Source organism: Festucalex cinctus, chromosome 21 (genome assembly GCF_051991245.1).
Source record: "Festucalex cinctus isolate MCC-2025b chromosome 21, RoL_Fcin_1.0, whole genome shotgun sequence".
NCBI lineage: Eukaryota > Metazoa > Chordata > Actinopteri > Syngnathiformes > Syngnathidae > Festucalex > Festucalex cinctus.
Genome location: NC_135431.1, coordinates 15,617,393 through 15,644,035, shown reverse-complemented (window position 1 = coordinate 15,644,035; position 26,643 = coordinate 15,617,393). Strand labels below are relative to the sequence as shown.

Sequence of the window (26,643 nt, the reverse complement as noted above, 5' to 3'; positions counted from 1 at the left end):
TTGCAATTAGTTAGCTGTGCATTGTGAAAAGAGTTCCTTTAAATGTGTTTACCTCACATGATGTTCCGGCATATCCGGGTGGACAGGAGCACATTTCCACAGCCGATGCTGTCATCGCTCCTTTGGCAAAGGGATTGCCCACTTGCATCGAGAATAAGTGAAGTCTACACAAACACAAACAGTTGTCATTTTAGAACTGCTACCGTGTGGGGGATCCATTGACTCAAGGTGTTCCTATACCTGTACACGGCACTGAGTTCTGTACTGTAAGAGGCTCTGACCATCAGTCTGGTCATGTTTGCCAAGACGGTCATGAAGTCCCTGCGACTGACTGGCTCAGCAGTGTCTGAAATCAGGAAGTTCTCAGGATGGAGGGCGATGCTACTTGTGCTTGGTGAGGACGGATACACGGGTCGTCCGTACAGTCTGTCAATAATCTTGATCCCACCTCCCTGCCGGAGAGAGGAAAGCCATTCCAATTGACGTGTTTTATTCTTTAAAGATCCAAGTGATCTTGGAAGAAATGATTTAAGAATCATTAGATGAAGAGCTGCAAGTCCTGTCAATATAAACTCAATGAAAAGTGAATGGAGCCTAGCCCGGGTATTTGACAATCTCTTGTTGAGAACGGATCGATGGCATGTAGCGGTTAACGTAGAGTGACAACTGCTGATGGAGAGGGAACGGAAGGAGAGCATCGGGACCACCATGCCAATAAGCCATTAAATAACAACTAATTGAGAGAGGGGAGAGAAGAAGTTGTGCTGATGTCGACGTATACTGCAGACACTTTATGGGCCAAGATACGGAAGGAAAGAGAAGATCTACGATTAGATGCACAATCAACCGAGGCTGAAGAACTGAGTTCAGAACATTCATACACATCAGCCAACAGTCAAATTGACATCCTCTTCACATACATTTTTAATACAGCATCATTTACAACGTGACTTCTTTCAAGACTCGACTATTTTCAGATTGTCCTATAGAATCAGAACCAGAATCATCTTTATTGACCAAGTAAGTAAAAACACACAAGGAATTTGTCTTCAGTTACAACCCTTCAAAACAGAACGGGAAGCCAATCCAATCATGGCCATTCATGAGTGTTGTTGAGTCGCAAAAAATTATCACAGGAGAAACTGTTAGCAAGGTAACAACGCCTCATTAAACACGAATGAAGACAAATGTCTGAATAGAAGAAATTGCAGCCTATGTGTGCCTTACTTTGCCCATCTTGAATTTACGTGATGGAGATTTTTATTTGACTTACAGTAATTGAGGACGCACTTGGCGACTAATTTGTACACAATATCGATTTGAGGGCCTCTACTTGAGGAAATATGATACTTTTGTTTGTGTCACTGTCGACAGAGCTGCTGAATTATTTAACAATGCAGCCTAATGCTGAAAAGCCACAAGGCAATGATTTAAGCATTGTATTTGTCTTATTTGATTTGAGGACGCACAGTGCTTAGCATATCTGCCTCATAGTCTGAGTGGTTTTCTGAAGGTACCCCGGTGAACTCCCAAATCCCCCAAACACGTTTCTCAGTGTGAATGTGAGTATGAATGGTCATCATGTATCTACTTGTATACAACTGGCTCCAGTTAACCTGAGACTGGGGGTGTTTTGGGTGGTCATTAAGGTAGGTTGGGTGGTTACATATTTTACCAAGATAACACAAAAACCAGCAGGTCGGCAGATTCTGGTAAATTAGAGGAGGCCAGAGCTCAAAGAAAACGTGGTGCATCAGCATTTAGCTGTTATGCTGCAAGTAAATGGAATAAGCTGGCAGGCACTTTTTAGTTGTCTACTTTGCTTTTAAATGTCTTGTAACTATGCGAAGCACATCGAGTTACCCTATGTATGAAATGCGCTATAAATAAATCAAAGAAAAGAAGAGGAAAAACGATTTAGCCTAGCTTGTACAACAGGTATAACATGTTTGCATGCTTGCTGGTGGCTGTCAGGCAAATAACGCATGTTGGGATTGCTGATTGCTGAGAGACAGACAGCAAAGAGAGAGACAGCGAGCAGCTTGACAGCATGTAGGTGGTTCGTTATTGTCATCGTTGCAAGCAGCTTTTTGTTGACAACAAGGCCGACACTTGTCTTCCTCCTTTTCTCCTCCTCCTCCTCCCAGTCTGTCACTCTCACTGACATGTCTTGAAATAACATTAGCTGATTGTACATCTTCGGCTCTCGTTTTCCATACCTCTGTCTTTCCCCTTTCTCCTTCTGTCCTTAATCATCCAATTAGTCTCATTCGTTCTAATTCACTTACTTATTCACTGCTGGCTGCCTTTTATTTTACGAAACCATCCTTTATCTTTATTTCATTTGCCTCGATTCTATGCTTCTCTTTCAACCATTTTATTTACTATGCGCCTTCAAATATTTCATTAAAATGATTTGTAGTAGTTAGCACACGCACGCATACACAGAGTTTAGTGACACAAGTTATGCATAACCATTATAAATAAGTTTTGGTGCTTTGTTTATTGCTGCTGTTTGTCACATCACCACCAGCTGATGACATTGTGGCATACTGAAAAGGGGGAGTTAATAGACCGTTTTATTGCTATAAGTCCATCATTCAACTCCAAACTATATTCGTATTTTCTGATGTGTGTGTCCGCAGCTGTTGTGTATTTAGTTGTGTAGTTTTAGTGGGGCAAAGGCAAAGGGGGAGTTAGTAAAGTTTATCTATACACACACTATAGCTGCTCGCAGCTCTAGTTATTATTATTGTTATTATATGTTTGGAGTTTGGGTGGGGGATATTGAGATAGCTAATAAATTATTATTATTATTATTATTATTATTATTATGTTTGGATTTTGGGTGGAGGGAATATTGAGATTGAACACTTACCTCAATGATAAGGTCTGGTTCTGAAGTGACTCTTATAATCTGTTCCTCCTGATCGATAGTATAAGACACAGTGTAGACCATGGTCCCTCCATAGGCTGGTAACTGGAAAAAATACAACACAAAATATCAACTCAGTGACATTATTATTTTTTTTTTATTATGAGACAAAAAAAAATCATTTATACGCAGCACAAAAAAAACTGTGCTGAAACATCACTCTAAAAGATTTGACATTGGATTCCCAATTACTGTGCATTGTGCGGGTATGTCCTTTTATTAGATACACTATTTAGCAGCATTTGCTGATACTGCAAATATGTGGGCCTATACTGATGATGCCCATAACGGTCGTGTCTTCTAAATCCTAGCCATTAAGAAAACAAATATGTCATTACATCATTGAATGCCTGACATTACAAGGCAGAAACGGTGAGCTGTGGGTAATATTTTACACTGTTGGAGCAACCGTTTGTCTCTCCCATATAAAGCTGTGGAAAACAAACATGTTTTCATTGGCAAATTATGTAGTGACTATGCAAAACTATATTACTATTACCCAGCTTTATCAAAGCACCCAAGTAGTAAAACCAACCTAACACAACTAGTGATTGATGCATTTTCATTCACAAAACTTTATACACTGTGTAAACGTAATAAGAACGAGAGTATTTCTGTCAACTATACAGAATCGGCTTTACAGTAGATAGCACAACGCTGTGTCAGCATGATGGCAGAATTTATTCCTCTGTCTGCAACCTCAACACTCATACAAGGGAGGGGGTTGAAATGAAGGCACGAGATGGCCATAAAAACAGAAAGAAGTGGACAATGTTGAGGAAGAAACTGAGCTTAGGACAAAGAGGTAAAGTTGCAGGGGGGAGTACAGAAGTGGATTTAATGCCTCTATAAACCTCTTCCATCTTTTGCACTCATTCTTAGACCTGGAGGAGGAATCACCCATTTCACAGCTGAATGAAAACACACACATACACACACTGTACTGACCATTTTATTGACTAACACTTATTCTCTATTTGCTGATTTGGGCTCTGGACGACAGTAAAATCATAGTTGAAAGGCACAGTACAGCGAGCGTGGACGGGGCTGCATCATGATCTCCCTCACGATTAACCAACATGCCCTCCAGTACAGATGGCTCATCTAATCAAATGGAGCCGGCGCTTAATAGCGGCACTGTGAAAGTAAAAGACTCAACACAAGACGACAAATTGGCTATTACCGTAATAGTGCCAGAGCTGATACAAGCAGGTACACTATAAAGATACTGCCCAACTTTATATTATGTGTATATATATATATATATATATATATATATATATATATATATATATATATATATATATATATATATATATATATATATAAACTGAAAAATACTTCTTCTTTTTTTTAAAGAATTACAAGCATGTAGGAGAAAATCTGTCAGCTGTTCAATGCTTACAACTTCCTCAATTTCAGACATTCAATGTGGAAAGTAATCAAAGCTTTCGCCATGGCAACCTAATGACCGACTCCCTGCACTTGGGGAGAGGAAATAAAAGAAAGCCACCGTGGGGAGTGGAAAAAGAGCAAGAAGGTCTGAAAGCACGGTAAAGGGAGAGTAGAATTAGCGGGGACAGAAACAAAAGAACAATAGCGGCACTGACACACTGGCAGCGACAAAAGGCATCGGTGCGATCCCCCCTTGAGAGCTCACTAAGCCTGTTATTAACTCTGGCGAGCGAAATAAAGAGGAAGAAGGTATCATCCTCACGGTCAGAACCCCAATCAGAAAGTTCACGTAGCTGTCGGTACAAGGGAAGCAGTGCTGCTTGAGAATGTACCATTTGACATAAATGAAATGAACCGATATGGAATTATGATTCTTCAACATATGGTTAAGATGAGCTAACAAGGAGGGAAGCAGGTTAAGAGGGATGATTTATTAAGAAAAGACAAGTGCAAATATTGGAACACATTTATAGTCTCTTCTCGGGAGTGTGTGTTCGGTATAAAACAAGATTAGTTATAAAGTAGGAAAATTGTATATGTGAGTATGTGTATATGATTTAGATAAGTATTATGGTATATGTCTAGGAAATTCATGTATATATGTTATTGGCAAATGCACGTATGTCTAAGTGCACTTGTATATATAACCAGGTTTATACATTTTATTTATAAAAAATAGTAAATTAGTGTTGTATTAATAATGAAATAACTTTAAATATATAAAGCTAGATAAGTTTTTAACTTCTTCCTACTCCCGTTTGAATATGTAAACTGATTGATTGATGATTTTATTGGGGTTTTCTTTTCTTTTAATTTCTGTTTTTCTGCTGTTTGCTTGTTTATATGTTCAATAAATAAATCAAGTCAATCAATAAATAAATAAATAAAAATGACATACACACATACACTAGTTTTCCCATGACCTTACCACCAGAGCCCCATGTGTATGACAAGCCAGTTTTGAATACATATGCAAGTAAAAGTGTTATTCTGACCTATTTTTATTACCTCCAAGTAGTCAGATATTTATTTATTATGATAAATATATCTGCAACTTCCTGTTTATGACGTGATTAGTATTAAGGGTAGGATTCGTAGACTAGACTAAACTTCTAAATTACAATTTCTAGGCCTCCCATTATAAACAAAATGTTCCAAATAAATTGAAACTAAGAAACAAATACATCAGATGACAAAAAAAATAGGTCTCATTTGTGATTAAATCACATAAATTGTCGTGTGAAGGTAGAAAAGTCTTCATAAAATCTTCTGATTTTTCTACTTTTAGTCAGAGATTAGATTGCATCCTAATCCCATACTTCTATATATCCTGTTACAGCAATGAATATATTTTTTTAAAAATCGGATCACGGCGTAATGACGTATTTTCCCACAGGATTGACGTGCACTCTTGCACACACTCCGACACACAAATGTGTGGGTGAGACAGCAAATTATGTGGCTGACAAAAAGCGGCACAAATCTGAAGTGATTGATGTAAGGGCAGCATTTCAGCCATGTAAGTGGGGGAAAAATGAAGAGGGAAGAGGGGAGAAAAAAGAAAGAGGGAATGGGCAAATCCATCTCATGCCATCGCGACCAGATTAGGAGTGACGCCGCACACCCAACGTCTCACACATCCATTCTTTTAAAGCCGGGTGACGGCTGGCCATGTTGGCAGAAAAAAATATTTTCTCGCGTGATTTCATTTATCAAACTGTGATATGTGACAGGGACACAAACCGGAGCATGCTTTGTGTTAGGGGTGTTGTTGGACGGGACACTGTGCAGGGAAGATCAATCAGATGAAAACAGACACGCTAACTTTGAATGGTTTGATGTGAAAGGCAATCCCGGCATGTGTCAGTTTATGTTCAATGCACTTAAACATCCATTCCTTTTGTCTCCCGCTACTCTCCATCTGTCTGTCTCTGTCACTCCTTTCCCAACACGTGAGGAACATTCCCGCTTTTCAGCCTTTATCTGCAGTGACAGTGAATGTGTGAGTCCAAGGTGGATGGAAGCAATTAGTCCACTTGACTGCTTTGACTGAAGGCTGATGGAGGATCTGCTGATACCTTGAATACTGTTTAGCCCTGAACTGCTTGAAAGGAGAAGTGGGATTCAACACAAGTAGCTCACTCTGCTCAACGACAAGACTGACAAATAGGGATGGGCGAGTACCGATACCAGGTATCTATATCGGGCCGATACCACATCTTATTTCAAGGTATCGGCTAGTATTGTTCCGATACCGTTTTTTGATACCGTTTTTTGGCTCCCGATACCGATTCCGATACCCAGCTTTGCAGTATCGGCCAATGGCGATACCAAACCGATAACCTAAGGTTTTTATTATCAACATGAAAAAGCTGTCCTGCCATTGGTTCAGACCAATCAAGGGCCAATAGGATATCTGAGATCGGCATGCAGTGAACATGTCACATATCAGTGAACGTCGTGCACCAGCAAGACACATGATTCTGCATCCAAGGTCCTATATTAGCATTGGAAATAATGGTAGCGGCATGTAACTTGTTAGTACTCACCAATACCGATACCACTGTTTTAATGCAGTATCGCGGCCTCTGCCGATACCAGTACACCAGGTACAACACTAGTATCAGCACTGCATGCCGATACCTTGGGACCCTTTTACAATCAGGAGCAGAAATGACAAATTAGAAGAAACGAAAATTGCAATTAATTTTATGAAATATTAAAGAAATTATGTAAAAACTTTTGAGAAAAAATTTCTAAAAATAAATACATAAATAAATGAATAAATAAATAAATAAATAAAAGTTTTAATTTTAGGGAAAAAATACTTTCCCTGTTTAAAATAAATAGATTTATTTTAAATCAGTTGTCCTGAATGGGAAAAAAACAAATACACTTTTAAACCTTTTATCTAAAAACTTTTGTATGTCTTTAAAAAAAATAAAAAACAACTTTAAAAACAATGTTTTCTAAAAAAAAAAAAAGAAGAAGAAGAAGTAGAAGAAGAAGAAGAAGAAATTAAGCATATTTTTTTTTTTTTAAATACAACTTTCTGTAAAAGCTATTTAAAAAAAAAAAAAAAAAAAAAAACCTTTTTCGAAACGTATCATTTTCTAAAAATTGCAACTTTTAATTTCCATTAATTTCAATTTTAAGGAAAATGCTATACAGTATTGGCTATAGCCTATTAGTAAAAATAGGCCCTTCTTTAAAATGTCCTGTTATTGTATTTATTTAGGAAACTTATGTATCAAAAGTACTAGTGGTATCGTATCGGTATGACCACTCAGGAGTTGAGTACTTGTACTGGTATTGGTCTGGGAAAAAGAGTGATATTAATTGTACATCCCTATTTAGAAATATCAGTGATGGGACAATCAATTTTCCAACACTAATGATCAACCATTGTTCAGTCAAAAACAAATTGAAATAAGGCATTTTTTTTTATACTTTAAAGTTTGTACTAATTTCTGGAAAAAAAAAAAAAAAAAACACCAAAAAAAAACTGGAGTGATGTAATTAGCATGCAATTGCTTCTGACAGATAAGCTTTGTGAGCACCCTTTGTGAACGAGCAGTTCTCGGACCCAGACAAGCAATAAAATACTCCCAACGTGCTTTCTGGACCAATAAGCATCTACTAAGCGTGCCGACGGGCCCAATGAGCATTCTTGGCTTGAACGACACAGCGGGTCATGCATGAACTGAGGGAATTGTCACGCACATACTTAGACGTACGCACAGCCGCGGCTAGCTTGCCATTACACATGTCGCATCTAATGACACGGTCTGAAGTAACAGGACGTAGTAGCGCGTGTGTGCGTCTGGGTGTCAAGTCACAGTGTATGTCTGTAACACGATCTTTGACTCAAGCAAATAATCACTTTTTCATACCGTGCACACAGACTGAGTAGACGGTGGAATTTGTTTCTCATGTTCAGACGCATCAGTTCTGCTTTGCCGTCCTCACTGTCTCTAATACGCATCATTATCTAACCCACAAGGCAAGAGAAGCAGGGCTAGTGACGGAGACTGAGGAAGGGCGAGCGGAAATTCCTGGAAGGATCTTGAAAACTGCAGTTCAAGTACTGTACATAGTACAAAGAGAATTACTGCAAACCCTCACCTAGCTCAACCACCAGTTCAGAGGACACTGTCTTTCCAATGATATATACACAATTTGATCCCAATAAAACTGTGACCTGTGATTTACACACACCCACACATCCTCTAAGGCGACAGCAGACAAATGACGACGAATCCATAGACGCCCCCGGGTTCCCCCCCGATGGGATAGATTAAACTTCACCCGCAACTCTCACAATTCTTAACGTGATTGATGTGAAGTAAGTTTGTTAGTCTGTATGTGTCTGACTTCCTGTTTTTGGAGGCTCTTTGTTTACTGAGTTGTGCTTTTTCATCCTGGTTGAAGATGATTGCAGTGGTGGTATGACGGAAAGCAATTTAGTAGCTCGGAGGTGGGGGACCTTTTTCGTGTTTTTAAGGCCTTCAAATGTCATGCGAAGTTTCTGATATGATACAAGGCTCAAACGAATATGAAAGAGTATGAATATTTGTGGTTTGTAATTACTTGCTTTTATGTTTTTGTTTTAATTTATGTTTTATTTCAGAATTACAGGCACCTATAATAATCCAAACCCTGCACGTATCCCGCTGAGTGGCAAATATTTGGGCTGCTAACGAATGTTAATTTCATGTCAGGGTTCATTCATGGTCGCACTATTTCATAAACGTTTTCTAAACAGTCTTGATGAGCTTTCTCATTGCTAGGAAATTTTGAAATTCAAACTTTTTTTTTGCAACAAGACAATTTAGACTGTTAAGAGTACCATTAAGACTTTTAATGAAATCAAATCAAACTTTATTGATATAGCACCTTTCATACATTTAAATGCAACTCAAAGTGCTGAACAATTAAATCATCCATATTACAATAAAAAGAAAAAGCCACCCATCCTCCCTATATCCCCCATGATCGTACCCACAGACACACACACAAACCACAACATGGTGGGGCACAGAAGAACCCTGTGAGGAAAGGCACCCAGGAGGAGTTCATCCACAGTGTGTTTAGGAAACACTGTGACCTTGGGTCTGTTCAAAATTTCCATTTGTCAAAAAAAAAAAAAAAAATGTTTCAAGAACCATTAGAACTGTTTCGATCATGCTTAAGAAACGCTGTGACCTTGGTTCCGCTCAAAATTTCCTTTAATCAAGAACAGCCATTAAGACTGTTTAGAGAACCATTAAAAATGCTTCGAGAATATATGGAAATGCTGCGACCTTGTGTCATGTGCTGAAGGTTGGATCCCGAAGCACAGACACAAATCATATTTTAACTATTTATTCATATAGAGAGGTGTGGAACAAGTGGTAATAATCCGACAAACACACACTTCTCAGGCAGCTACTACAGACAGTGAATCGATCTGATTGGTTGTGACTAAGTAAGGGATTAAAGATTGACATCACAAAGCTCCTGACGTCACATAGCTTTCACACAATTTAAAACTAGTTGAAACTAGATGCTGTTACATCAATTTCAATCAGACACTTGACCTCAGTTCAAATGACCAGGTAAAGGATTAAAGATTCTTGAAAAACCAGTTGAAACGATGCTGGTGACATCAGTTCAAAACAGACACTTGTTACATCAGTACATAACAGACACTTGACCTCACAGTCATGAACCCAAACTTAACAGGTCATGAACTCAAACGTAACCCTGGCGTGACCTCAGACATGACACCTTGGTTTTGTTCAAAATTTCCTTGCGACAAGAAAGATGATTAAAAGCAGTTTAGAGAACCATTAAGACTGTTTAAAGAACATGTAGGAAACGCTGCGACCTTGAACTAACCCTAACGAATCCTAATGTGAAATCAACATTCATCACACGGATGGGCAGTTCGCTCATGACCCCTTGTTAAACTGAATGTCTACTATAGTGGAAACAGAAGCCAGTTCTGGGTTTACTATTCCGAACACTAACAAGATTTTGAGGGTGAAATCTGTGCGAATCTGTGCTTGCAAGACAAATAAAGTTTATTATGGAGTTCAACAGGCAAAACACTATTTACTCTAAAAGAGTCAGAGCGTGAGCTGGATACCAAAGAAGATGAGCTGAGGGGGAGATTCGAGAGGCATGATTAAGGAACAGGAGGGGAGAAAATGGGAGTCCCGGAGAGACAGAGTGAGTTAGCGAAGGGGGCCCACAAAAAAAAAAAGAATGGAGGGATGTGGTTGGAGGGATGAAGGGGAAGAAGTACAGACAAATAAATGAAATGACAAGCCGGGGCCTGCGGGCGGCGAAGTAATGAAATGCGGCGGCAGCCTCTTCCTCGAAGCCATGACACCCAGACAAACATCACAGGCAGTCTGCTGTGGAAGAACAACTCCACTTCACAAGCATGGACCCCAGCTATTTGCCAGCTCCAGTGTTAAAAGTCTAATCGCGGCTACAGTGACAAATCAGAAAATGTTCAACTAGTCGACATTAGCAGAAGCAGATCCAGAGAAGCGTAGCTGGCGGGAGGCCGGGCTATGTTCGCACAAGGCGTGGTGTTTTCAAACCATTCATTCTTAGATCACACGCATTCGTTTGTGCAACGTCAGTCCTAATGATGCAGCCTTGAGTTATATGGTACAAAAGAACCTGGAAGAGTGCATCTTATGACAAGTGTTATGATACGCATCATAAATGTGCACACATCAGTGATGAGGAGAAACGCTGGTAACCTTTTTTACACTGAATGGATCATCTTATTTTCAAAGCTCCCAACTCTGCAGAATGTTTCCCTCTCACCTTGTTTCCCAGGTAGGATCCAGGTGCGTTCCAGTAGTAAGCCGAGCCAAGGTTGTCCACAACATCTACATGGTGGACGCTTAGATACTGAGGCATCTCTCTGTGGATAGGCCACACGTTCCGTCCTGAATCTCCGCTCAGGTACCAGCCAGTCAGCGTGCTCTCCTGGGCAAGCAGTCATTCGACAGACAACGTTCATTAGGTCAGGCAAGGCAGCTTTGAACGACATTTTTTAAACACTTTAAAAACAAAAGTAAAAAAAAAAAGAAGTAAGATTCTAAAATTACTTAGACAAAAAATGAACTGATTTTTTTTTTTTAAACTTCGATTTAAAAGCATTAACACTGACTTCACTTCTACGGCAGCGTATTAAATTTTCGTGCAGCATAACAGCCAAAATGCAGCTTCACCATATTTGCTTTGAATGATTGAATTCTCTAATTCAGTGATTCCCAACCACTGTGCTGCGGCCAATCAATGTGCCGTGACAGATAGTCAAGTCTGGAAATGATCACTTATTTATAGGGGTGCACCGATTGATCGGCCTGCCAACTTATCGGCCCCGATTTCCTTAATTTTGGGGGATTGATGATCGACCAGTCCGTTAACTCATTCGCTCTCAGCCATTTTCACAGAAGTAATCCCGTTCGCTCCCGACTGTTTTACTGGATTTTGACTGATTTTGCAAGGCCCACAGAATATTATGTTCTATTGCTATAAAAACATGGAACATATCAAAAGAAAGATTAAAGTCTCTTCTTTCATCAGGAAAAAAAATTCTGTTTCCATTTTGCAGTAATTAGCATTAGAATATAGCTAGAGTTTAATCAATTTTCACAAATCTATTTAGATTTGTAATTGAGCCTTTTTTTTTTCCAACATGAGCCTGGTTAATCTCTGCTGCCACCTGCTGACCGTTTGTGTAATATGTACCATTTCTGCAACCGTTCTTTGCAGTTGAGAGGCTGCATCAAAGCCTTCTGTATGCTCTAGCATGAATTAAAAACAAAACAAAAAAAAAGAAAAAAGAAAAAGGATAAATACGTCTTTGGGACACCTAAAACATAAAAAAACAACAACGTATTTTTACGTTATTGGGAGCAAATGAGTTAAGAATAAAGCGATCTTTTCCGCCGATCTTATCTCCTTCAAAGGTCTCAAAAAGTCAGCCACTGCCCTCTTCTGCTGAGATGACAAATAGGATTTTCATTTTTATTTGAGAGAACTACTTCAAGTGCAATTAAAACAACCCGCATTATTTCAGATATTTTTCAATGTTTTCCAATAAACCAAGATTGAACATACATTGTGTGTATGCTGATAGTTGTGAAAAAAAAAAAAAAAAAAAAAAAAATCAGGATTGGCAAAAATCTCAATCAGCAGGTCAGACTTTTTAAAAGATCGGGGATCGATGATTGGCCAGAAAATTGTGATGTGCACCCCTACTTATTTACTATAAATAATAAGCATATATAGTACAATAAAGTAAATGATCTTGCACTAGAGAGCAGAAGGTACAATAAAATATCATTACTCCATTGAATGCTAGCACAGGCCCACATTTTCTACTAAATTAAGAATATCAATATATATCAGTACTTTTTGTGACATTTTTGTCTTGTCGTGTGTTGTGAATATTTTTCTAACATAAAATAATGTACTGCGTATAAAAGTTGACAAACACCGCTCTAATATAGTAAAAAAAAAAAAAAAAAAAAAAATCATAATTCCTCTTGAATTTGCACCGATTGAACACCTTAAGTATAGTTGTAATTAAGAAACAAATGTCAATCAATTTTTGACACCGGTAATGAAACCTTCTTACATGAAGTGCCTGCAAGTGACAATGTAATATTTTTTTGGCCTTGCAAGTTCTGTATTGAACTCAAATTATGTTTCAAAATTCTGCACATCTGTCACATCAGCCTGTCAGTGTGTGCGCACACCTCAGACACGCATCTGTCATGCAATTAACCTGACCTTGGCTTACCCTTTTGAACACGCGCACACGCACTATCAGTGTGGAAATCAAAGCTGTCGTTCTGTCAGCGTCCCCTTCGTACCCCCCCCCCCCAGCCTGTCAGTCAAAAAGTGTTTTCCTCTTTTCGCCTCTCATTTCATCTTGCGTCTCATCTTCTTTTCTCCGATTGCCTCTTTCCTCATTTCTCTTCTCACTTGGGCGCGCTTCCTCAACTTCGAGAGTCCAAGATTTTAGCTTTGAAAATGCCGGTTAGAAACATCATGTCATCCAGTGTCTGGATGAATTCTGATCTGGCGTTTTCATGAAAAGATGACGAGGTGGACCATGGACATTCAACTTGGTTTTTCGTAACTGTAGTGCACAAAACACGCAGCGATCCAGCCTGCAAAACTATTCAACTGATATGAGTGAAAACGGGTTCACCCCTTTCTCCACTTCCTCCCTCTTCCTTTATGTTCCCATCTGCCTTTTTGCACTGTAAATAATAACCTCACTTATCTTACTTAGCAGCTGTCTGCGTCTGCACTTGGATCCTACAAAGACTGAACCGCAGTTAAATACCCACTGCGGATTCCGCCGCCGCCTCCTCGCTATTGAACAATGTTTGCTTGTGAAAGCCAGAAAGGCAGATAATCCTAATCATAGTTTGTGGCGCCATTTCTTACATTCTGATAAACCCACGTGGAGGCAGAGCACTGGCTCGCTACGCCCATGCAAGAACATTTCTCGCAGCCGCGCGGATTGTCGCGCTGGAGATTGTAGAAACCCAGCTTGCAGCGGCCACAGTTCGCTCCTTCCACATTCTCCTGTTGGAAAAAGAAAGAGAGACAAAAAAAAAAAAAAAAAGACAATGAGGAAAGCTATTTATGGAATGCCCTATGTGTAAGGGGAAACATACAGATAAACTATTCCTAAAATCTGATGAAACATACTTAGTTTTACTGCTACTGATCCAAATTGTTGAGAACCAAATTTTACCAAATAACTTGCAAAACAGATTTTTAAAAAGTGAACATGTGTAGAAATTAAAGGGATTACACCATGGTAATTTAAGATGATTAAATTTTACATTTAACACCATGGCGATGTAATTTTAAATGAAATATTAGGTGGTTTGCTGGTTAGTTTTGTAACGCGGAAATAGCCCGGTTCAGTAAAACCCCGCCTCTCCCTGTGTGATTGCCGTGCCCCCGTTGAGCCGACTGCAGTCTGCTGTTGGAGCACACCTCTGAATGCAAGCCATCAACTCTTCAATAATCATTTGAAACAAAATGGCTCCTTGTTGCAAGAAATTGTAGAGGAGGAGGAGGAGGGGAGGAGGGGGAAGAAGGGAGAGGAAAAAAAACACCTGAGCTGGTCTCAAACCAGGGACTTGCTGCTTACAGAGCAAGCACACTAACCACCTATTCTATTTGTTCAGTTAGGTTCAAGAGTGCAGAAGTTTTACTTGTAGTTTACATGTGTCATCCATAGCCTTTGTGGGATTTTAAGACAGACAATTGTGATTGCACTTTGGCATTGCAAATGTGAAGGATACGGTATCCGATGGAGGTCTCAGAGAAAGTGGACGTGCGTTTAGTCTCCAGAGGCGGTGTGGGGGTGGGTCCACACCTTATGATGTCAAAGAGTGCCAACAGCTCGTTTTCTCAGGTTGGAAGGGGCTAATGCTTGGATAGCAGAATGACCGAGAATTTCTCATAGAGGGGCGAATGGAGGAAAACAGTTTCGGTCATGTGTTTGGTGAGAAATTAGCATTTTAACATGGCTAAAAGCTCCAAAAAGTTAATTTTTCATGTTGCTCTTACTTTAAGAGCATCTATTTTTTTTTGTAAACCAGAACAACAAAAAGACAGGTGCATTTCAATACAAGGTGTCTGTGGAACAATCAGACTGTAAAATCAAAACATCTCAGTCCATTTGAAATTCTAAGTGTTGTATAAAAACATATATATGATATTGATAAATGTAGCAGGAAATTATGATATTGAAATAATTTTTGGAATTTTGTGAATTTTTATGTTCGTAAGAGTGCCTTCACTATAACTGCCATTCATTTTGTGTAGATTGGGGCAGATATAAGTTTTACTTCTTTCTGCCCACTTTAAATTTATTTTCTTTCAAAGAATGAATTAAAATGAAAGAAAAAAAAAAAGAAAGAAAACATCCACCATACACGTCCGGAAAGCTCACAATCTGCCTGCACCTTGTTTAAATTTACCAAAATCTCATTACACCTCCTGCGCCACAAGTTAGCCGTGCTTTTTGCGAGTCTAAAATCTAGTCTACATTTTGTCACTACATGATCCTCCGAGGCTAAGATTTGGCTGTGTTGTGTCACCCTTTATTTATAAATATTGTTTCATCATGAGCTATCCATATTGGCTGCTGTCCAATTGTCTTTCACACAAGTTGAAAAATGTTTAAAAAAAAAAAAAAAATCCTCACCCTTTCCTCCAATTTTTAAGCTATAAACAGAAAACAAATAACATCCTACTTTTCTCCCATGACGCTACTCTACTATGTCTCGCGGAAAAACGACAGGCCATAATGGATAGTCATGATAGTTATTTGTGCGTTTGTGTGTTGACCTTGCACACGCAGGGTGAAGTACACGGGTCACTATTGCTGCTTCCCTCAACGCTGCAGTTACACGGCTGACAGTCCGGGTAGCCCGTATAACCAATTGCACACCTAAAAGACAAATGGATTTAATAACACAAAAGACGAAAGTGATGAGTATTAAAAAAGGATTCCATAAACGGTAGATCACAGGGTCAATTCTCCTGATAGTGTCCCCCACTCAAACTAGAACTGTTACAGGACTTGTGGCGTAAAACAAACAGCTGAGCTTGCAAAGCAGGTAAACATGCATGCATGTGTAATAAGCATCTCAGAGGAAACATTACACGTAATTAACTGCCAACAGAGACGTGGCCGTTAAAAATTAGTTGACTGTGCTGCTTATTTTACTGACTTAATTGTTGGCTGAATGGTTTAAAGGAAGATGATCTGATTTAAGGTGACAGAATACATTTAAATAATCCCGCCTTAGAGGTGGCGTCACCGCAGGAGTGAAATAATGCGGCAATAAGCGGTTAGACAATCAGCAAGAAAACTAAAATCAAAAGCAGCTTTTATTTAGTGAGCTTGAGAGGTCGTCTCAAGTACAGCACATTGATAAATCATTACAAGTTTTAATGAAAACTTTTAAAAGGCAATTTTCAAACACTAATTGGAACAGACAACAGCTGAAAGGTTCAGCTCACCTGTCACAATCTGTGTGTGTCTCGCCGTGTGCGTGTATGTGTGTGTTACCTGTCACATCGCAGACCGCCAAACCCTTCTTTACAACGGCATGACCCTGGTGGCTGGGCTGTCAGTCAAACGCGCACGGACGCACGCACATGCGCACACACAAAAACACACACATTTTTTAAGGGCGAGGACTTGTACTTTCTCTGAAGTGTCTGAATATATAAAAAAAAAATAAAAAAAAATGTATCACATCTGATTCATGTAAAAAAAAATAAAAAAATAAAAAATTCTGCTGAAGCTAAATGTGTATGTCTTGATTAGGCCAAATTGTATATGGGCTATTTTTTTGCATTCTTTACTGGAAATATTATATATATATATATATAGTCAGGCGATTTGATTTTTTAATTGGAATATTAATATCATGACTTCAATAGTAACTCACAATTAATCGTAATTTTTATATCTGTTCTAAATATACAATAAAATATTTTTTCCCAAGTTTTCATACAAAAAATAATAGAAATATGGCTGCATCTTTTAGTCATTGTAATTTCAGAATAATTCATAAAGTTGAGTTGAAATTAAAAATATGTGCTTCACTGTAAAAAACAAGTGTAATATTTATTTGGGTTGGGGTCATATTTCTGCCACTAGATGGCATTATTGCATTTGTAGAACTTTGGAGACCACTCAGTGCATTTTTCTTTTCATATTAAGTGCTATCTTATCTTTAACATGAAGTAACTTGTGAAATTCTGCACTTCTTTAAAAATGTAAAATACTACTTGTCACCAGTCTCTACAAATATATGCATTATTATTACATTTATTGCTACTAAATTTTGACGTGGACATGTCTGCTGCGTTGCGACTGGAATTCCCCCAGTACAGGCTATCCACGTAAGGGGCAGTCACTTTAAAAAAAAATTAAAATAAATAAAATATTGGCGTTAAAGGAACTTTAAATTAATTATAATTAATTTAATTATAATTTTGACACCCCTATTATTTATGTCTGTATTATTCTATGGATGTAGACAGGAAGTATTTTTACATACAAGGCGTCGCCTGGCTTGAGTCCTCAACACAGGTTTGGCCATCAGAACCATGAGCGTCACATGAGCAAGGGATACAGGGGTTGTCATCCTCAGCATTCACCTTGATCGGACCAAAAGACCATTGATTAACATTTACTCATTGAATCTTATTAAATGTTGCAATCCGCCAAGCAACCTACTCCTGCAGGTCTGTAGTAGCCCGTAATACAGCTCTGACAGTTGAGCCCATCCGTGTTGTCGCGGCATGAAATACACACTCCACCCCCTCGGTACTGGCCGTGAACGTCCAGGCTGAGCGATAGGTCCGCTACCGTTTGATTAAAGTAGCATTCGTCAGCCTTCCCGTGGCAGTTACACTCTAAAAAGCAAGGACAGAGGGGAGGGTTGGACATGTGACAATTGGTTTCACACTACACAACATCAAATGTTTGACTGTAAACAAATATACTGTTTCATAGACATCAACACCTGGTTCATTCCTCTGGGCAGCATAAGTGAGGATAAGCTAGCATAAAAATTCTGCTTACTGTAAATGATCATAGTCTGTTGTTTATAATGACTTAAAGGCACCCACTTACTGTATGTATGTTGCTTTGTGTTCACAGCTATTTGTCATTTAAATAAGAAAACGGTTATGTTTTATGGCCGTCTAAGTAGGTAGCGTTAGTACCTCGAGCTCTCCTTTTGATGTCCACATATTTAGTGACTCTAACCTTGTAAATTTGGGAACAAATGCGCAGATAAAGAGGGAGGTATTTTTTGTGAAATGGAAATCTAATATTAATTTTACCGCTGTGTTATCTTGAGTCTACTGCCTCACCTGTTATCCTAAATAAACTTTGTAATATTAAAAGTTGGGTCAGCCCACAAGTGTAATACTACCCAATGAAGTAAATCTTTGCTGGGTTTATTGCTTTTGTATTTTAGATGTACAACATAGTTCTCAGGGGTATACAGTCACTTATCAATCCACACGATTCTGCTTTTCCACAAACTCTTTTTATTGATTTGTTGTTAAAACACCTTATCTTTCAGACAATAGCTGCTTTTCCACCAACAAGCCCAGGATATTTGAGTTCTGGATAAAGGGAGTTCTTGGTTGTAAAAGTTCAGCAGGGAATTTATAATTGTGTTTCCACAGCGTCTTTGAGTTCTCCGTAATTCAATCAAATGAGTTTGATTGAGACGAGCTGATGAAAAAAGATTGACCCCTCAAAGTACCAGCCTAGCTTAGCGAGACCCTGCTGCCGAGATAGTATTTGGATGACCTATTAGTTTGATGAACCCAGCTATTGTAAAAACAACCCCAAATTTGTCCAGCCAATCAGCCTTGATCATTGCAGTCCGCCCCTTCAAAGTTCCTGCCTGGCTCAGAAAGACCCTGCTGCTGAGATAGTACTTGAATGTCCCCTGGGGAATTTAATTACCCTGGAAATTGTTGTTGGTGGAAAAATGCGCAAACTGAATTCTACCGAGGTAAACTGAAGAGTTCTCCAAAAGTTCCAGCGGCGGGAGAGCGCCTAATAAGTCACTTTTTTATTTATTTATTTTTATTTTTTTATATATAGTTTGGCTAACCCCGTGGCTTATAGTCAGGTGTAATGTGTAGATATTAAAATTACAGGTCAGACTGGCACCCAAAATCTACGTTGACTAATCGTGTTGACTTCCTGCGCCTTACCGCCAATTCTTTCTGTTGATGTACCAAATCGCCGAGACTGTATTGTAAGAAAGACAAAGAAGGAGAAGAAGAAGATGCCAAGCGTCGAAAGAAAGTAGAAGGAACTTGATGAATGTTAGCTGCCAGCAAAAGGTGCAATAACTGACCAGGATTCTACCTTTGACCACAAGACATAAGAAATTAAAAGACAAACTTTCCCGTAGTTAAAAGCAGACATTTTGAATGCAACTTTTCAGACTACCATTAATTTCGGAATGCAGCCTGTGTCATAAACCAATCAGCAGCTTGTGTTTAATTGTTTCCATCCGTACTGCCTGACACAATGGGCTCTGGCACTCCTTTTTTGGGGCACTCTAACTAAATGGCACATTTGAAAAAGAATTTCAGAGTAACTGAGTAACGCAGTACACAGTTGGAGATTATTTCGCACCCTTGATTAGGAAACGGGGATACGGTTCTTGATTTTGATTTTTTTTTTTTTTTTTTTTTTAAACTGGTGTGACTTGTACTCCGTAGCGACTTACAGTCGGAAAAAAACGGTACGTACTGAGACGGATGCTCTGCGATTGTCTAGCAACCATTCCTGGTCGCCTAACCTACCTCTCACCCAGAATTAGCCGGGATAGTCTCTAGCTTGACCCTAATGAGGACAAGCGCTATAAAACATCGGTGGATTGACATAAAGGATACAGCAGATTTACATGCATGCGTCTTTCATAAGTTCATTTTCATATTACTACTAGCAGTCCCTCTGGAACTGTAATGTGGTCGATAAAGTACAAGTGTTCAAAAAATCAAAGCAAGCACAAAGTTGCTGCATCAAATACATGACAAGCTTGTCAAATGTCTGAAATGTGCAGCATGTAATCATGTACAAGAGCAAAGTAATTTATTGTGCAAGGATTTGACCTTCCGCCCACGCACTTGTGCGAGTAGCTGCCTTATACATTCATGCAAACATCACAGGCGTATGATTAGCAGGCTCGGACCCTCCTCCCACTGTTTATGCATACTCAATGATGCCTACAGCATTCATCAGTGTTTGGTCACACATCAGCCTGATGGAATAATAGCAGGGAGGAAGAGAGAACGGCTGGTTTGATCTCAAGATCGATCGAGAGCCATACCCCGGGTTTGAGCTCACGGTTGGCACCGCTGCCGGGGTTTGCGAAGTATCACATCTGGCAACAACAACTCGTGGACGTCAGTGTTCCCGTGGGCTGCCATTCGACGGCTTGTCCAACCCCCCAGCTTTTGATCACTTCTAACAAGGGTTGTAAAGGTGGCGACACGATGCACTCGACTCATGCCATGTTGTTTCCTTTAATGTTGTGATCAATCAGTGCTTAACTCGCACCCTTCTGACGATCATTTCACGCCTCGGTAGTGTTGTCAGAAGTATTTTAAATCAAATCAAACTTTATTTATATATATTCATACATAAAATCGGATCTCAAAGTGCTAATTAAATATCCATAGTACAATATATAAAACCCACCCTCTCACCCTAACACCCTCATGACACAACCTGAGAACTATGTAAAAAGACATGGCGGGGCACAGAGAAACCATGTGAGGAAACTAAAAGTAACTAAAAGGCAACAAAACAAAAGGTTAAAAAAAAAAAAAAAGCTAAAAGAACACGATAAAAGGAGCTAAGAACTAAAAGACAGTAATATTAATAAATTAAAATAGTAAGAGATCACTTAAGTCAAACTAAAAATGTGTGTCTTGAGCCTCCTTTCGGAAAAAAAAATGATTACAGGTGAAAAGTTGCATGGAAGAAACAATAGAAGCTTTTTTCATACCTCTTATCTCTTGATAAGATACATTTATATGGTATCAATTTAATCACTTTATGTCTGTGGTGTCTAAACTACGGCCCGGGGGCCATTTTTTTTAGATATGAAAAAACAAGAATAAATGATTTGTACATTTTTTTTTTTTAAGGACTAAACAATTTCTCTTCATATTATGTGGCCCTTGCGTCCTTCTGATTTTCTGTAGGTGGCCCTCAAACAAAAAAAAGTCTGTTTTATACAGTATATATATGTGCATATATTTTTTTTTGTGCTTTTGTTGTGACATTCCAACTTACTCTCACAAACATGTTGAGTGACGAAGGTTCCGGCCATCCAGGCTTGTTGGTGGTAACCAGGGCAACAACGATCGCAGCTCTCGCCGCATGTGTTGTGTTCACATTCGCAGCTAAACTTCTGCATGAAAACACAAAAATGAAGGTTTAAACATGGTTCAATGGCAAACATTTGTCTCCAAGAGGGATGTTCCAAAGTTGAATGAAATAAGATATAATTCCAGAATCTACTAAATGCCTAAGGATTTCAGAATAATTTCTTTTATAACTCTATTTGGTGTGCTGCTGTTAATTGAAAATGTGATGTTTACTTGTGAAGACTCAGCATACAGTGTTTCCCTCCAGAACTAAACAGTGAATGAAATGTGGCTTCATGTGGCTGAACAACAATCAACTAAACGTTCAAATAGATGGCTGCAAAAAGGTAATTACCGGAATTTGTAAGTGGCCTATCAAACAATAATGTATCCACAAGGGAGCGCAATAAAAAGATCTTGTTTCCCTTTCCACATTATCAGCTTGTACCAAATGGTTTCACTACCACCTTCCTGAGAGAAACCAAATCATAACACAGTTGGAGCGCAACACTCCAATGACGAGACATCTGCCAATTTGGAGGCTTACTAATTCAATTTAGTACTTTCTGTAAATTGGTTGATGAGGAGAGGCTGCCAGATTGAACAGAGTACAATAGCACATCACGGGCCAAGTATGGTTATTTTGGCATGAGTCGGTGTCTCCCCCACCCCACTTTTATCTGAGACAAAACGCTGCAGCTCTTGGCTGCGGGCGGCTCTTGTGCTGAGCACGCATCCTAACAGATGTTCGGTGGACAATCTGCAACAAATCAGCTCACAGGGCTCCATCGTATCTGCCCTCTGAAGGTTTGCCCGGGACTTAAGCGCAAGGTTGGGTGACCATGTAGAAGAGCTAAATGGACTGCAAAAACATCAGGAAAGCTACATTGGCTGTATTCTTTTAAATCATATTTTGGATTATACTGTATGTAGGAAATAGCAGCCAAATCTTCCCAAATGTGAAAGTCTGTTAGAAATTGTTTATGATGATGAAGATGATGATGATGATGATATATTTTTTTTAAAGCTCTTAAATGCTTCACTATCAGCCATATTGTCAGCTGTTTTTGAACATTTTGACTGAATTTTCAAGACCCATCTGCTGTTGATTATTGGGTTTGGAGCTACAACAGCAGCCTATTGAGAGAGAGAGAGAAAAATACGGTCTGACGAGTACACCCATCAATTAGTTATTTGTACTAGTGAGCATTTTCTTCTTGATTAAAAAAAAGAAAAAAAAAGAGAAAAATTGGTATGATAAAAAACATTGTAATTAAATATTCACATGAATTAAATGTTCACCAACCTGTCCAACCCCAAAAGATGAAGGGATGATAAAACAAAATATAGGCTATTAGCTCATTTACGCGCAGCCATTTTCACAGAAGCAACCCCCTTCGCTCCTGGCTGTTTTACTGGATTTGGACTGATTTTGCAAGGCCCACAGAATGTTGCGTTCTATTGCTATAAAAACATGGAATCTACCAAAAGAAAGATTATGGAGAAAAAAAAAAAGTATATTTCTATCTGTTTCCATTTTGCAGCAATTAGCATTAGAATATAGCTAAGTTTCATTTTTATTCACAAATCTGTTTAGAATTGTGGGGAAATCAGCTTGTTTGTAACATGGCTCTGGTTGATCTCTTATACTCTGCTGCCACCTGCTGGCCGTTTTTGTAATGATTACCATTGCTTCAATCGTTCTTTGCAGTAGAAAGGCTGCATCAAAGCGTTCTGTATGCTCTCGCATTAAAAAAAAATAAAAATAATAATAATGTATAGATATAAATAAATATAAAAAATACATTTTTGGGAGCAATAGAGTTAAATAATACATCACTTCCTATGGTGATAAATAATTTTAAAGTATTGAAAGTAACTGTACAGTGTGCGGCAATAGTTATGCATTCTGCAAAGGAAATTCATATTCAGTCCATTTTATTTATAAATTAATCATAATTAATTATGGACCAATATAATAATTTAAATATATGTATAGAGTTTTTCCCCCCCTTAGACTTGGGGGTATAAATATATTTCTCTGTGATAGTGCTGGAAAGATTAGAAAAGAGCGAAAAAAAGAAACTGGCCCTCCATAAGCAAATGACATCAGATTCATTCAATGACATCATCAGCTTAAGAGCACGAGTAACACAATTGTCACATGGAGGTAAGGCTCGTTTCAGCCTGAGGACACATGCAGGACAAGAGGCCACAAATGTGCGAAAGATCAGGTGTCTGCTATCAAACACTCCACTGTTTGAACTGACGTGCCAGACAACACCTGTGTCCCCTGTAGGGAAAAGTTTGATATCAAGGTGGCACATAATAATTTAAAAAAAAAACTTCAAGCCTTAGGTTACTTATTTTTTTTTCTTTTTTGTACATTTTATTGTAAGTGCTTCGTGTGAGAAGGAGTTTAGTCGTTTACCTTGGTAACACTGTTGAGCGGGCAGGCTTTTGCGTGACCATAACAGATGCACATCCCTCCAACTGAAATATCCTTAATGGAGTAATAATACTGAGGAGAAACAACGTGACAGCAATCATGAGTGTGCTGACATATATTCAATATTCAAATATACTACAAATATACTACAATAAAGTGAATTACAACCATTTTTAGGACTTCAAATGCGCCCATATGAGTGAGATAAAAACGAAAATAAAAATGTGTCATCATCCTCACCCGTCTGGTCACGATGGGATCGATATCTTTGGGGTCGTGCAGTGTCAGCGTCATGAGGTCTGCGTTGAGCGTTCGGATCCTCTGAAACACCAGCCTGATGTAGCGGGCGGAGGTGAAGTTCAGCAGGGTCGGGGACAGGTCGTCCGCACTGGGGCGGCCATTGATTAGAGAAGTGTGGATCTATACGAGGGAAAGACGGATGAATAGTGGCATTGAACAGCTGAATGAAAAATTAAAGGTGCATGGAGATATACAGTGGCAGAGGTGAGAGGACTCTTGGGTAATAAATTGTTAGGAGGGGAAAAAGGACAGTTACATCAAAACACACACACACACACACACAAATATGCATTTACTGTACTGGACTTTACATCCCAACTAAAACCTTGAAAATTCACTCATTCAGTAAGATGCAGACCAGTTTTTAACAATTGTTATATGAACATCCCCCTTTTAATGTCAATCAAAATGGAACATTATCTTTGAAAAACTTTGCTTTTGACCCACATGACTGGTAAATTGTCTTAAGATTAACAGTAAGTGGCCTGTGAGTTTAATTGACTGAAGGATTGCCGAAACATTGAATTACATTCAAGACATATGCAGAGAGAGCCATGTGAAAATAGTGTTGAGTTAGGAAGAGGTGGTGCAGTCTGCAGAAATGTCAACATTTCACAAAGACGGGTACACAATGGGACTTTCCCTTTTCTGACAAGGGCACAATTTCAAAATAAAGTTACCACACACAGCGTTTAAAGTTACATTGAATAAGTTTACAGTTAACTTTTATTATGTTAAATGAATAATAAACCCAATTAAGGCAGAAACTAGGGCTCCACAATATATCCAAAAAATATCGATATCGCGATATTGGCCTATGCAATATGCATATCGCAAAGACATGCAATATGTTTGATATGGAATTTTATGGTTTTATCTGAATTTGACCAGTCAGACTGTCAGGTTTACCTGTTTGACATTTATTAAACATGACAAAAAAAAGAGAGAAGACACTCAGTTCAAAGCTCGCGAGGAGAGGAACTGACTGATACAATTCACTACTGCACTCTCTGGAAAAAAAAATCCTCTCCTCACCCTCTCTTTTTATTTGGTTTCCACGCCCCTAGTTACATGGGTGTTCCAACCCTAATAATGCAAATGCAAAACATAGTTGGAACACAGTGCACATGTGCACTGCCATGCAATAGTTGGACATTATCGAGAGGTAATTACAATTAAGAATACACTGAGTTTGATTATTTTGCCGCATGAAAAAAAATGTAATTCTTTCATTAGATAATCAACATGTCATTTCTTTAGGGACATGTTAAATATCGCAATAATATCAATATCGCTATATTCAGCAACTCTATCGCATATCGCATGTTTTTCCAATATCGTGCAGCCTTAGTAGAAACACTTCAAAATAATTCTGAATTTGACTGTCATCCAAAACGTCACACAGTGTTTTGTACACGAGGTCCTAACTTAAAGGGATAGTTCGAATTTTTTTACATGAATCTCTATTTTATCCTCACCTCCAGTGTGTGCGATCAGCACTGACTTACCCCTGACAGCGTACTGTGACACAAGTTCTGGTCCGGTGTTGGACGAGAGGAAAATAGTCCAGCAAGCTGGCTGGGGTCTCGGAAATAAAGCGTTTTTCTTCTAAAAACAATTTGTGTTCAAAAGAGTGATACATTTGCATCACAATACTCCTTTCTGAAAAAAAGTCAGACGCCATTACCGCCAGGCACTACTTTTCTGTTCGTTCGTATCACTGCGTGGCGCCCCGCATGCAGCTGATAGACGTGCACTAATCTACAAGTTGTTTGTCTTTTCGACGGCGGAAGGCGCGGCTATCAGCTGTCTGCTGCGCGTCTATCAACTGTCTACAGGGCGCCGCGCAGTGCTGATCGCACACACTGGAGGTGAGGGTGAAATAGAGTTTCATGTTAAAAAAAATAAATAAAAATAAAAAAATCGAACTATCCCTTTTAAATAACTGAAGAATAAAGGATAACAAACATATAATAGCGACCAGCAACGTTCTCATTCTCATCTTATTGCTATCAGGTGCGGTTTTTGTCATACTAGAACTATTACTTACTGCTTCCGTGTCTAAGAATTCTGGGAAATGTAGTCCTACTAGCTTAACACTGCTGTCTCCGGTCAGACCCAACGTAAGCTGAGCTTTTCTGGTGGTATATTTCCAATATTACAAAGTGGAACAGACCCGATGTAAACGGCACAGCCATCTTCCAATAGTTGCCAGGACCGAGGAAAAAAAAAAAAAAAAGTGCTGTTAAACAGTCAACCAAGATAGCATTTAGCATTGGCTAAAGTAATAACTAGTGATGTAACAATAATGGCAATACCGTGATATCGCAATATTAAAACTGTCGCAATATCGTCGTCGTCACGTCATAATGTTAAAAGATGCACATCTGTTCAAAAAGTCAGGTTGATTTCCATTTGTGCATTCTAGTACCCTCTGGTGGCTAGTGTTTTTTTAGTGCGGTTTAATTTTCACAAACATCTTTTGGCCCTTCTATGTTTCAAATCCATGCTAATGGTCAGATGACGGGGA

General features: G+C 38.9%; 1 protein-coding gene across 2 annotated transcripts in view; it reads right to left on the bottom strand.

Moving 5' to 3' along the window:
- Window positions 1–26,643, bottom strand: part of lama2 (laminin, alpha 2) — a 153,387-nt gene that overhangs the window by 89,182 nt on the left and 37,562 nt on the right. For both annotated transcript variants that reach the window (XM_077510840.1, XM_077510841.1), the window contains 12 exons: window positions 24,054–24,233; window positions 23,796–23,885; window positions 21,291–21,408; window positions 17,691–17,869; window positions 17,512–17,611; window positions 16,512–16,569; window positions 15,785–15,887; window positions 13,862–14,002; window positions 11,216–11,380; window positions 2,879–2,980; window positions 241–452; window positions 53–164 (listed from right to left, as the gene is read on the bottom strand). In XM_077510840.1, the coding sequence (XP_077366966.1) occupies window positions 53–164; window positions 241–452; window positions 2,879–2,980; window positions 11,216–11,380; window positions 13,862–14,002; window positions 15,785–15,887; window positions 16,512–16,569; window positions 17,512–17,611; window positions 17,691–17,869; window positions 21,291–21,408; window positions 23,796–23,885; window positions 24,054–24,233 (1,560 nt within the window). The remainder of the gene's footprint in view (window positions 1–52; window positions 165–240; window positions 453–2,878; window positions 2,981–11,215; window positions 11,381–13,861; window positions 14,003–15,784; window positions 15,888–16,511; window positions 16,570–17,511; window positions 17,612–17,690; window positions 17,870–21,290; window positions 21,409–23,795; window positions 23,886–24,053; window positions 24,234–26,643) is intronic.